The 14,568-nt window shown below is 43.2% G+C and overlaps 1 protein-coding gene and 1 pseudogene across 2 annotated transcripts in view; one reads left to right on the forward strand and one right to left on the reverse strand.

Annotated features, from left to right (window-relative positions):
• Positions 1-14,568, forward strand: part of LOC310776866 (1,4-alpha-glucan-branching enzyme-like) — a 105,265-nt gene that overhangs the window by 59,731 nt on the left and 30,966 nt on the right. Inside the window, exons 11-12 of the mRNA XM_083637069.1 lie at positions 173-283; positions 374-545. Of these exons, the coding sequence (XP_083493195.1) occupies positions 173-283; positions 374-545 (283 nt within the window). The remainder of the gene's footprint in view (positions 1-172; positions 284-373; positions 546-14,568) is intronic.
• LOC310777360 (mRNA-capping enzyme pseudogene) lies at positions 2,215-3,354 on the reverse strand (annotated as a pseudogene). Its single transcript has one exon. The product of its transcript is annotated as an mRNA-capping enzyme pseudogene (transcript).

Raw genomic sequence — 14,568 nt, forward strand, 5'->3', positions numbered from 1 at the left:
GCGGATATAGAGATGTCACAACAAGAGATTGATCTGGGAAGGAAGAGTGTAACCCAGAGAAAAGTTAAGAAAGGTAGAAAGACTGCCGACTTCAGCCATCAGTCAGATGGATCTCTCAGCTGGCCATGTATCACACACCTCTTCTCAATAAGCCCTCCCTGTCATTGAGCAGATCCTGAAGGAGTTAAAGGATGAAGACTGGGACATAGGCAATATCGTCCACACACTGGTCAACAGGCGTCATGGAGAGAAGTGCATAGCCTACGCGGAGAGTCATGACCAGGTAGGCCATTACCTTCTGATCCCACTCTACGCTTTAAGTAGCGTTGGCTGTATCTAGCTCTGGCTAATTGAATCTAACCCATGTTTCCAGGCTCTAGTTGGGGATAAGACTCTGGCCTTCTGGCTAATGGACAAGGAGATGTACACCAACATGAGCTCTCTGCTTCCCATGACAGCCGTCATCGACCGTGGCATCCAGCTGCATAAGATGATCCGCCTCCTCACTCATAGCCTGGGTGGAGAGGGCTACCTCAACTTCATTGGTGAGTCGTCATGGTGACGCACACTGACACTTAGACTTGGGATGAATTCACTTACACCTAAGTGATAGTAGGCATAAATAATAGTAAACCTTGAATGTGTGTTTTGGTGTTTTTTTTTTATTATTATTATTTTTTTCCACAGTTGATTTTTTTCTTTGCTTTTTTCCCACACACATTCCAATTCGTTCATTTAGATCTTTGTATTTTTATCAACTGTGTGATGACTAAACTAAGAAAAAAAGTAAAGATGCAAAAAGACAAAGAATTCAGCCTACAATTTAATATTTTATAACGGTCAGATAATCATATATCATACTGTATGTCACATGTCCTGTCAAATAATATGCCATAGTCATATATCACACATGCCATACTATATTACAGTATGTCATATACTCATATACCATCATATAATAATGTGATATCAATATATAATCATATCAGCTGTCAGTCTGGTGATCTGGCAGTCACAGTGAAATCTAAGATTGACAGTCTGGTTCATAAAGAAACGAGGGTTATGGGTGCGAGGCAGCATCCTTCTCTATTTGGTCAAAAACAAAACAGGCGAGGAAAATCATTTCAGATCCCTCGCATGTATTCTTCCTGCATTTCAACTTGTCCCCTCAGGCACCCACGACAGTCCCAGAGTGCTCACTGAACAGATATAAACGCACATTCATTCCCCTGTCCATCCAAGGCCTCCACAAGCAATGGGCAGAAATGGACTTTAATATAAGTATTTAATTGATAAGCCTATCCCTGGTGTGTTTATTTATGCTGTCATAGGTGTACCTCAGCAACAATAAAGAGATTTAAATCAAAAATGCTTGAAATAATAATCCTTGTGTCACTTGTTCCATTTGAGGAAAAGCATGTTCCGCTATTAGACTTCTTATGTTGCTTTCGTCGATATACTTGCCTGGGGCCAGACCTTCGAATCCGCCCACTCCACGGAGTTGACTATATCTGCTCTTGGTCTGTCATCGTCTTATGCAAATGCCTTTTCTCCGGTTGCACCAGAAATTTACCAATCAGCGCCGAGGGGGACTAACGATTGGCCAATCAGCGTCAATAAAGAGCCCAACAGGCGGGACTAAGCCATTATCAAACGTTTGTCATAACTGCGCCCAGGAGTAACAGCAATGGCTGCCACCGCCGTCTGCTATCTAGGCTGTTTTAAATTGACTAGGAATCTTGCGCGTTACGTGCAATCGATTCCTGGGGTGGAGACTCTGGAGATGATGTGCCATGGCTGCAGTTATGGAAATCTCCCACTCTCCCAAAATCGTGACTGACAGACACCGCCCACCCACCTAGGCGCCCATTGTGCAACTGTTTGCCATCAGCTCATATTACATCACAGTTGCTCGAGTGACATCACTGATGACATGCTGGTTGAGTGAGTGATGTCGTAAGTGTTATACGCCCAGATTACTTTTTATTGAGCATGTGCCAGCTGCTTTACAAAAACCAGTCTAGATGCATCTATGTGTGGAAAAAACAAAAGAGAAGTTGCTAAATACCAGTCCCACATAAAGCAAAGTGGTCTCCAACCTGCACCATGCTCTTTAAAGGCTGCTGAAACGAATGTGCTGCCTGGAGGTAAGAAAAGCCTTGCAATGTCTTGGTTTCCGCGGAGATACACTTGGATACACGCTGCAAGTTCAGATTATCTCCCCCTACGGGATGGCCCAGTTGGGTGTCTTCGGAGGGGGACCTGGCAGGTGTTTCTGCACTCCTGGGCGCTGCGGTCCAGAACCTCCAAGAGCATTTCCTTAGTGACGGGATCCTGGATGGTGTGATACACAGCCATGGCTGTCTGGTAGGAGTTGGGGAAGCTCTTGTCTACCCTCTGCCTCATGAACACCCAGCTGCCATTGACAAAGGTGCACTCGATGATCTTGTTGTCGTACTGTTTCAGCTCCTTAGTGGCCTCCTTACTCATCTCTGAAAAGAGCCTGTTGTCGCTGCCGACGTACAGCAGCCCCTCTCCAACTTTGGTGATCTTGAGGCGGAAGTCTACAGAGTTTTCGCTGGGGGGCTTCCACTTGAGGATATCATCACATCTCCCGGGCTTGTATCTCCCGCATGGCTGGAAGATAAGCCCGTCGACTTCGTGGCTGACCTGAGACGTGAAGCTGCCTTCCAGTAGCTTGTGTGCTAGATGAATGTCAAAGAAGGGTTTGTATCGGACACTGAAGGGCTCCTTGCTCTTGTCAATCTGTCCCTTCTTCATCTTTTCTATCCGGGGAGAAATGATCTCCTTTTCTATGCACAACAGCCGGATATTGAAATCACACTGGCCAACAGGCTGCCCATTGAATTTGATGATATCGTAGATCAGGTAGCGGGGGACAGACTGGCCATTCACTTTGTCAATGACCATCTCCCCATCCAGTAGAGTGTTGGATAAGTGGACACGGGGGTCTTTCCGGAAAGGGAACTCAAGGTTGGCTATGTGGAAGATGGTGTTGTCTCTGCCGATCATGTACATCTCATTCTTTCCATTGATCAACATCATGTACCGTGTGCCATTGGCCTTCCAGCTGACTTTGTATGGAATCCTCTTCAGATTTCTGGACTCCAGAAAGCAAAGGTTTTTTATCTTGTCCATGGATACGGGCTGAGCACCAGGGAAACCTGACTTTTTCCACTCAGCAAACTCCTGACAGCGTCTTTGGAGCTCTCCTAGTTTGGGCTGTGTGGTGACCTGTGTGATGCCTTTCACCGTGACGCCTTCCATGAATGCTGCACCCACTTCATCTGCTGGGCCCTGACCCTGAGGAGCTGGGCCCCCACTCCTAGCCATTGCCGTCGTTGTACACTACATTACAGAATTTAAAATAATACCTTCCTTCCTAATCAAATAGTCTATAGGCTACTTACACTACATGCTAGATCCTATCCTTGTATAAAAGTGAGCAAGTGGGCTCTCTGTGTTGATGACATCACTGATGATGTCATAGCCATTGTGACATCATCAGTGACATCACAATTGCTTGAGTGTCCATCAATGATGACATCACTGATGATGTCATAGACATTGTGACATCATCAGTGGGACAAAAATTGAAATAGAGACACAGAGCCCACTTACTCACTTTTATATACACAAGTATGATGATGATGATTACACTTTGAAATCTGAATGTCACACTGCTTGGCGGGCATTTATTCATTAATTTTTTTACAGATGCGCCCGACTGGAGTAACTAACGTAAGATTCACGGCGATATACGTTGGACTTGAGCGGATAACATGCTACCATGTCAAAGCCCTCACAGTAAGCGCCTTAGGGCTGCACCGTGGCCGGTGAGCCTGCGGCACAACCAGCATGCAGCTCCCCAAAAATGTGACATGACGCAACTGACGTGAACAGCGCAAGGATACTAATGTATATTGGGGAAATAACAGGAGAGAGTGAAAGCTATTACCAAGTACAGTATGCACTACATTATCTGGGCACACAATTGACTAATTTTGCTGGAGACTCCCCTGCGACCCATTCGTCAAGCTGACGTTGGAATATAAAGGTCTAGCTGCCGTCAGCAACGCTCCTAGTCGTGGCTGACGTCTTAGCATGTTTCCAGCTTTGGTCTCTAGTGATTGGTTGTGATTCCCCTGGGGAGATCCCGTCATAGAAATAACCTAAACAGAGGGCAATCTCAGACTAGAAATGTAAATGAGTGTAACGAGTTGACAATTCAGTCTGATTATATGAGGCTATGGATATACCTCTTAGTAGTAGTAGTTTTCCATCAATGAGTCAAGGCTGAAGATAACCATCAAAGAAACCTTTTGAAGTGTGGTTGACATTGGTTATATTCACTTTACAGAGCTCATGCTGAAAAGCAGGACAAAATCTGTCTAAAATCAGATAGGCATTTCAAATGGAGCCAATCCTCAGTCACTGTTGAAATGCTCCTTGTTTTCAACACATCATCTAAGCTATGGTGTGACTTTATCATGGCCTGCTGGTAGAGATTATAAAGTGTTAATTAATGATGTTAGAAGTTGACCTTGGCTGAGGGGAATGTGTTTCCGTGCTTGTGGTGGTCTCCAGCTTCATGTAAATACAGTATAGTATACCCTCACTATCCACAGCATTTTAGCTCCACCTGGTGACTAGGTGTTCGGACCAAGCTGTGTGTCCTCTAAAAATACAGATAATTTAAGATGACGCCTGTGCTACTACCATCAATTAATTATTTCTTGTTTTAAAGCACTGACTTACACACTTGCTTACTTTAAAGAGTCGACCATCCTCTCTCACTGCAAAGACGTCCATCTTAACAAGTCATTTACTCTCATATTCAGTCTTAAAATCGTATTTTTCTTAAACTCAAGAGAAAAATTCTGCCAATGAGCTGAGATAACACAGCTTCACTAGCTTTGTGAAGTTTATTGAAAATGAGTGTCAGTATCTTGAAATAAGGCAGATCACTGCACTACGAGTAAAATGACACTTGATCCTACAAAGTTCTTTAAACAAATTGATTTGCATTGGAAACGGGTGAAATTATCACACCCTATTAGCAGACCCCCCCCCACACACTTATTTTAGGACTCACAGTGTAAATGACTTGTTAATATGGAGATTTTATTATTTTACACTGAAGCAGTGAACATCTCATATTCCACGTGGAGTGACAACACTTAAAACTTCTGCTATGTAGATTGATATGGGGGAAAGCCATAATTAAAGCCACTTTTCCTTTGATGCACAATCATAACGGCGTAGCTCACAGTGAAAAGGATGTCAGAGAATTGCCCCCATGTGTGTAGTTGAGGGACAGTTGATTGTAATTAGATCTGATTCTTTGCCAAAAGTGTAGCTCAAAACATGCTCTGGTGCACTCTGATCTTTATCTTCCATGGATTTTTTTTGTCCTACATTTTCTATCAACCTTCTGCCATCCTGTGCAGCTCCAACTGTTCGGGTTTTATAAGCGGCTCTTAACTTTAACTGACAGGGCAGAGGCAACAATATGGCCACATTTGTTTCAAGCCTAAAGTCCATAGGGATTGTAATGGGACATGGGGGGTAAACATATTCTGATTATTTTGACATCATTTTTTATTGTGCATTTGAGCTGAACATAGAGTAAAGTTTTTAGCTATTTATATATACCTTACCTTTTTATTAAACTGGTAATCAGAAGATGATACATTGCCAGAATTTTGTAAGAGAAATGTCTAGTGTTGAGGCCGGTCTTGAACCGGTCTTGATGTCAAGACTGCTCTCAAGACCACATTTTGATGGTCTTGGTCTCGACTCGGTCTCGGACAAGCAAGGTAACTAGTAGTGATTTTGTCATACACTACAGATCTCTAAGCATCTTTACTGTTCCAGACAGCTGCCTATCAATTTCACCCTCTCAGAACTTAGAATTTGAGCATTTTTCAAAATTGTGCAGTGGGTGGAATTAGGTTCAGACAGTGGGTGAAGTTACTCTCTTTAAGTTATCAAATCACCAACAAGGCAAGTGAACCCTAAACAACAAGTCACAGATTCAAATGATGTCATCGGTGCATTCTTGTGTTTGGTTTCCTTGCACCACGTGAAAGTGGGCGGCGTGACTTGTGATCAGGCGATAATTAGGAAAGCCTATGGTTCTCAAGCTTTTTCACATTAAGGACCCCTAAACTGACACAAATTAGACTAGGGTCCCCATCTGTTTTTTTTTTGTTTGTTTTTTGCTTTTAGTTGTTTTATTACAGAAAGTGTATGAAACTCATGACCAAAATAGTCATACATTCTGTCATTGTGTTACTTACGGATGGAATTATAGTTTTTGCTGGGGACCTGCTGGAACCCCTTCAAGGACCCGTGGGGAACCCGACTTTCGAGAACCACTTGCCCAAGGAGAACTAGATCTCTCTCTCTCGCTCTCTCTCACTTTTGTCGTAATTCAATAACAGATACATCATCATCCTAATGTAGGCTACAACATTTATAACTTGCATCACTACAGATAGATTCATCAACAACAACAACAGCATCTGTGCTTCTGTGGTAATATAATGGAGATGACCATATGGTGTTTTTGGTGGTATTTTCCTGTTAAATGTGCACCGTGGCATGCGAAACAGGGCGGAGATATAATTTGGATAGGACGTGCACCATGACCGACGCTCCAGATGGACACAGGATATGCATGCGAAGGCATGGCCAAAATAGACCAGACGCGAGCAGAGCTCCGCCCCTCAGCCAGTGTGAACGACCCGACCCATTTACATGATGGACGCAGAAAGGAAGCGTCCTCCACTTTGGGGCCGGTCTGAACAGACAGAGGGGACATGCAAGAGGCCCCTGTGAAACGTATAGGCTACTCCACCCAGTATCTTTTTCTTTTTCTGATTTTTCCCCATTTTCTCCCCAATTGTACTTGGCCAATTTCCCCCTGCTACCCCGGTTGCTGCTCCATCCCCTCTGCCTATCTGGGGAGAACCATAGACTAGCACCATGCTTCCTCCAACACATGCGCAGTTGCCAGCCGCTTCTTTTCACCTGACAGCGGGGAGCTTCACCGGCAGGACATAGCACGTGGGAGGATCACGCTATTCCCACCAGTTCCCTTCCACCCCGAACAGGCGCCCCGACCGACCAGAGGAGGCACTAGTGCAGCGACCAGGACACATACCCTTAATCCGTCTTCCCACCCGCAGACACAGCCAATCGTGCCTGTATGGACGCCCGACAAAGCCGGAGGTACTCCACCCGGTATTTGCAAAACAAAATCACTAAAGTGAAAGTTCTGTCACAAAGTTACATTGTTATGTATCCTAGCGCATTTTTTAAATTGATATAGGGAAATCCTGGAGCATTCCTAGTGGGTATACGGCTTATATCTGGGTTACTATCGTAGACTACACCACTGGATGTACGGCACATTATTGCTTTTCTTCGTATTACCAAATAAAGTAAAATCAAATTAGAGCTGCTAAGGCTGAGATTTAGTTTTCCACTTTATCAAATGAACTTCACTTTATCAACTAGAAAATGTGTCTGTAACTACAAAAAATCAACAGAGGAGTTCTCACAGCCATTTGGAACACTTCTAACACCCCCCCCCCCCCCCCCCCCCATCATCCCACACACACACACACACACACACACACACACACACACTTCCCATCTGCAGTAAGTGGAAACATGTCTCACATTGCGTTGAGTTCTCATTAATGGTGTTTGTACTTCTTGTACTGCTGGCTGTGAGAAGTTTTTAACCGCCTACAAAGATCACTCCTCTTGCTGAAACAGTCTGCCCTCGTCTACTCTGGACTGGCAGCCACTTATTGCCGATTTCAGCTTCAAGTTTATTTCGTTTATATAGCACTTTAAAAAGCAAACCGGTTTTGCTTCACAAACCGGATTTGCTTCACAGAGTGTATGTATAGTATACACTACAAGCATAAAGACTGGGGGAGACAGGTTAAACAATTAAAAGCCAGAGAATAAAAATGGGCCTTAAAGGCCGGCTTTACCGTGGGGAATATGAATATATATTAAATCTCACGCCCCTAAGGTTTTCGAATCCGTTGAAATTTTTGAAATTGGTTGTTTCCCGCCAGAGATATCACCAGAAATCCACTCTGTGTGGAGGGGGGGGGGGGTGGTGGAGGGGAGGGGCGGGTGCGGGGACCCGAAATACTACATTTCCCACAATGCACTGGGCTCGCGTGGCCTTCGTTTTCATGCCCACCCCTCAGGCATTTGGCTGATATCAAACTCCAGTAGGTGGCGGTAATGCACATATATGTTTGCCAACCGCCATAAAACTCAAAGAAGAAGAAGAAGAAGAAGGCTTCGACAATAAAAGATACAAAGAAGAAGAAATAAATCGAAAATAAAATTGCCTCCAAATTGCACCAAATGTAAACGGTAGTATATATGTCGGGAGATGTCTTCATAAAATTTTTTTCATGCATTTTAAGGCATTTTCGTAGGAGTTACGCGCATCTGATGTTGTAACTATTTTCTGTAAAAATGTGTAAAAATGGGTACATTGCTCAGCGTTGATTTCGTTACTTCAACTCACCTACTACTAGATGTAAAATTTGACGAGCTTTCCAATGCCGCCAGTCCCGTGTCTTCTGGTGCTTCCGTTCCAGAGATATGATGGTCTCTTGGCAAGGAGCTATGGAAAGCTAACCTAGCTACAGTATTCTATGCAGGTGAACAAGATGGCTGCCTTTTGCTTTTCGTCGAGAGCTCTGAAGGGGCGTGGAGGACCTCTAGAGGCGGGACCATCTAGGTCAGTACAGAGACGGTATGTGCAGACAGACTGATCACTACAACCAAGAGCAGAGGCTCCTCATCCAGCTGTGTCAAAGAGAGGTGTAGTTCATAGGCGCTCGAGTTCCGCAAGAGGGGAGGGAAGCCGGGTGACGCGTAACGCGTCATCCGGCTTCCCTAAAAATGTGAGAGATGCCTGATAGGTCAGGCAGTGAAGCTCCAATTTCAAAAAATTTCTACGGATTCTAAAACCTTAGGGGCGTGAGATTGATATATATTCATATTCCCCACGGTAAAGCCGTCCTTTAAGGTGCATCTTAAAACATCTACAGAAAAGGCCCTGTCCCTGCCCCCTTTTCCACAGGACCTTATGTATCACATATTATGACCGTCCTTCAGTTCTTTAGTTATTCTGGCTCATTTCCTCAAAAGAGGACCTACAGTAGCTTGCTCTTTGATATGAATATTTCTCTTTCCACCAGTTGTGAACCTCTCATTTAAGATGGCAAGTGTTTAGCTTCCGCTGAAAAAAACCCTCCTTTGATCCATTCAGCCTTATGTAGACCCATTCCCAAGGTAGCCTACCTTTCATTGAATTTTGGAGGCTAGATTAAATTGAGATGAGATGTTTTTGATACAGCTGTGTCAAAACAGCTTGTATAGGTTGTAGGCAAAAAACATTTTTTGTAAACGTTGTATACTGATATTGCCCTTCTTACAGTTACTAACGATATCCTGATGAGTGCAGATTCTGCCATGTATTAGCATTACTTGACCTAAACAGAGCCTTTTGACATCAGTAATCATGCCATTCTAATTGATAATCCATTTGTGATTGTGCTTCTTCAATGATCATGTATTGCCTGCTGCAAGGCTCAGTTCTCTGACCTTTTGTCAAATGATGCTCCTTTCACCGCTATACTTATGATAATATACTGTATTACTTATAGTCCATCTAGTCATTTTAAAGGTAGAAAAAGCTTTAAAAAAAGAGATGGTTCAGAGTTGTTTTTCCAGCATGCACTGCGAAGATTAGAGTGCACAATTCTGCTACCAGGTCTCTGACAGCAGACTCATTTGATGGAAGGCTATATTAACCCTATTTTACGTTATATTTGTTGCCTTTTTAATGCCTTAGTTGCCTTTTAGAATTTTAGAAATAAAGATTTTAAGGGGTCAAATCTTTTTCACCAACAGGTTTTTATCTTATTACTTTCCTTTTTTATGCCAGTGCCATTCTATCATAGCCTGGTAAACCAGCCGGTCACGTGAACTCACATTTCATTTCGTTCTACCAGACCGTCAGGCCTTAAAGTGTAACTTACCCCCAAAACACTTTTTTTCAGCTTTTAACCAATATATATGACTTTGGGGGTGGTGTGTGAAGAATTCTGGTCAAAACTTCCACATTTGAGACCAAACTGTTATCATTGTACCATTTGTATAATTTTCAGCAGCATAAGTTTCCTCTATGGGTTCAAACCTGCTTTTTTTTGTGCCCTCAAATTAATGGGAGATTTGGTACATCGTGACGTCACGGTGGTATTTGCGCGTGCCCCACTCATGTGAAGAAGAAAAAAATCCTCATGTGATTACTGTAGTTCACGCGGCGCAAGCCCTTTAAGAGAAATGCATCCATGGGTAATGCCTATTGTGGCTAATATTAGCCGCTAGTTAGTTATGTTACATGGCAGTAAAACGCCACTGCACTCTGTTTTCAGAGTAGATAGAGCGACCCACCTGGAATTCTCCCCGTGGCCAGCCCATCCCTGGATAAATTGCAACATCACAAACTGCACATCCAGTTCAAAGAGAAAACCTTTCCACAAGCATGAACTCCACCAGTTCTTTCTTCACTCTTTTAAGTTGTGAAAAACATATCTCAACCTTACAGTTAGTAGCAGGCCTGCGGTGAACACACTTGGGAAAGTCATTTTCAGCCTACCTTTTCTGAGCAGCACTTACGGTGAAATTCAAATGTGATGGAGAGGCGGGGGACAACTAGGCTACACACCATTCACGATTCTTTCTCTTTGTGCATATTATTTTTTATTAGCAAATGTTAATTTTGGTTGTGTAAGCATTTCACCCCAGAGAGAGTAGGCCTAATATATAAAGAAAATATGACAAAGCTTATAAAGGTAGAATTCCTATAACGGTATAAAATCCCCCCCTGAAAAGACGGATTGGTTTTGGGAGGTTTTGGCACTGTTTAGGGCATCAGGAAAGCATTAGCCAAATGCTTAAGCAAAGAATTTTTTTCCAAGTAAATAGGGGATGACATGCCGTGTCAATGGATCAATGGATCAATGGCTGCAGAGTCATTTAGCCAGTGCTGAGCAAGAGCAAATTGTTTGAGCAAGCAAATCAATTTGAAGTGCCTCGCTTCGAAAAACCCATCTATTTACTCTTGACCAATAGCAAACGGCACACAGAAAGAGGACAGAGGGAGTATGGGTAGTTGCGATGCTGAGAGACGGATACTGTAAAGGTTGTTGGAGTGTCAATGACTGATTAAAGCGGCAAGTGGCATGGCAGTAATGAAACGCCTCAGCGGTTTTATCATTACATCAGCAGGGAGAGAATGGGAGCACTCTCACTTCCTGACTTTCAGGGCGCACGGCGACTTAAGATAACCTTGCAGATTTACAGTCTAAATTATTAGCTAAAAAGTTCTCCCCCACCACTCTGTATTCATGGAATGCTACAATGCAACAGGCAGCCATTATACTGTGGCCTTGGGACGGTGAATTGAAATCCGGCACTTCCTCCTCATACATTTCAAACGGATAATCTCACCGAAAGCTAACCGGGTTTTCTTGGGTTGTGATGAACGTGTTGATCCCACCTCTGCTGTTGACCAGTAATGCTTATTTAATGTACCAAGTGGGAGTGGGAGTGTACATTAACACCCAGAGTAACAAGACATCAAACAAGCAAATAATCATTGGAACATGTCTTCAGCTTGTTTTGTTGTTGTTGTTGTTTTAACGCTGCGTTGTTTTTTTGTTGTTGTTGTTTTAACGCTGCACCACCTTCTGTGACGCCCTCCCTCCCATCCCCCTCTTGATTCCTTCATTGATCTTCCTTTGCCAGAATCCCTCCAATGGAACACACATTGATCCTTGGCTCCTTCTTATGCTGCTAATTACTGAGGGGATTGTGTCACTGTGAGACCCTTATCTGATGCAGGGCTGTGCAGAGAGTACTGGGATGTGCCAGCTAGAAAGCTGACTGTCATAACCTTGGGTAAACATGGTTGCCCCCCCATTAATCATATCCTTAATTAATCATATCCTATGAATGTAAGCAATACGCATTCAGATGATCCTAAGAAACTTTTGATTTCTTCCTCCCTCCCCCCATATCAGCTAGTCCAGCATCGTGGCTACTGCGTTACATGTGGGTGCTACACATCGGTAGCCTGGGTAAACCCAGCCTCCACGTGACCTCTATCTATGACTGATAGCACATAGATAGAGGTCACGTGGAGGCTGGGTTTACCCAGGCTAACACATCGGTGGTGGATGAGTTCCCCCCACTCACTCACAAACACACACACACCTACAGTACACACTCACACACATGAAAAACTGAAGCACTTTGGGTGCCTTGAAAAGTGCTATATGAATGCAATCAATTATTATTATCACTAGAAATATTGTGCGCTTCGCTCCTTTCTAGTGTCCCACACTGCTCGCCTGCTCAACCTGCAGACCTCATTTCTACCATGCCTCGTTGGTTTGCTCTTGAGGTCTCGCCCGCTTCACGGGGTCGCAGACGCAGCTCAGCCGCTGCGCGACCTCACCCACTTCGAGCATGCTCAGCCGCTGCGCGACCTCACCCACTTCGAGCATGCTCAGTTGAGCAACTGTGCGCCACGGAGCCGACGGCCGACTGATTATAGTAGTGAGATTATTACTTATTATAGTAGTGAGATTATTATTATTATTATTAGTTCAAAATCTTACATGAAAGTTCCAATATCAAATACAATACATATCGGCAGTGTCCGAATATAATGAAATGCAGCTAGGCTTCCAATCAAAACAAGTTGCGCAGGTTGATCCCTGGGTGTTGCTTGTAAAGCCGAGCAATGCTGGCTAAGCCAAATGGAATTTCACAGCTTTGGTGTTTTCATTTCAGAGAAATATCGGCTGAGTTTAACCTACTTTCTCTAAACGCTTTGATGATGATGGGCGTTAGTTCAGCTCTTTCGACTCCAGTAATTGGCTTAAGTTTCTCGAGGAGGGGTTGAACCGTAAGCCATTACATGTTTGAAGCTAAAAGGGAATGGAACAGTAGCCAAAGAAACATGATATAAAATGGCTGTCTGAATAACCGTTTGGAGCGATTAATAGGCATGTCTAGACTAGAACGGAGCGATTAATAGGCATGTCTAGACTAGAACAGTGGTTCTCAACGGGGGGTCTGAGACCCATACCAGGGGTCCTTGAAGGGGTTCCACGGGGTCCCCAGCAAATTGATGAATATTAACTAATTAAATGTTCATACTGTATGGCAAGACTCGTAGGTTCTATTTTGTCAATACCTGCCAGTTTCGACTACTGAGCTTCCTGCAGTCTTCTTCAGAGACGTCACGTGATGTTGCTGTGATGTGTCATATGGCTGGTTTATGTAGGCTTGGCCATCCCACCTGACGAAATGAACTTGTTTGGACTAAATTGATTAATTTTTTAGCATTAACTTCAGCATTATTTCATTTACAAGAAATAGAGAATGTAATTAAATTAGAGAATGTAGAAGATTGACTACTTTGGTCATAACTTCATTGTTACAGTATCTCTACCTACAATACAGATCATCATGGAATTCTGGACAAAATCATATCTTGCAATAAAGGTATTCTCAGTATACAGTAGTATAGGATTGAATAGGACTGTAGAGTTCTGCCAATGCTCTGAAATAAAATTAGAGAAATCATATCACTCATGTATCTGCTTTCTGACACTTTGGGCTTAGAGTGTCATAACATTGCTGCCAGCGCAAGGTTTCATTTTCTCTTTTTGTTTTGAGGTGTGCGTTTTATATACCATTTACCATTTGAAGCTGCTTTTTTATAAAACTCTAAACGTAAACCCTAAGCCATACGCTATGCTAATATGTGTGTGTAAGTTCAGTCAGCCAGATAGAAATATCTCAAGTCCTTCAGTTTACATGAAAAACCTTTACTTGCAAAACTTTAAAGTTAGTTTCCCCATCATTTTCCAAGCTGGCCTTGTTTTCTTGTTTGTGATATTTAAGGAAGCAAATTGTGTATTATGCTCTCACTCTTCACCATATTTCCCCTCAGATCACTATGCCCTAGCTATATTATGAGACACAAATTATGTTTTTATTTATGTGTGTTTTGGGCGTGAGAATCCATCATATTTCATTCTTGTACAGAATGTTTTATCTGGTTTATTTCAGCTGTGAGAGGCAGAGTAGGGTGATTATCATGGTGATTAATGCAGGCATATGGGAGGAACATTGCTGTATTATTATAGAGGAGAGGTGGAGAAGGAGGCAGAAGATGAACTAATGGAGGTATGTCTGATGCATTTCTTTTAGGCTGAACTGAGATGCAAAGTCACAGCCTCCTACAGGGCACCGAATGAACCTCCACTGGAAATCAATCAACTCCACCTGTCTTTAAAATAACAGCGGGAAACAGAAAATGAACACAAGTACACAGAAGCTAGTTCATTTATACCACTAATTAAGTGGGGCTCTTTTGAAAGCTTTTATCAAAGCATGGGCGTGTATTTGGGCTTGTTGTCT

This window comes from Poromitra crassiceps (genome assembly GCF_964638095.1).
Source record: "Poromitra crassiceps genome assembly, chromosome: 5".
NCBI lineage: Eukaryota > Metazoa > Chordata > Actinopteri > Beryciformes > Melamphaidae > Poromitra > Poromitra crassiceps.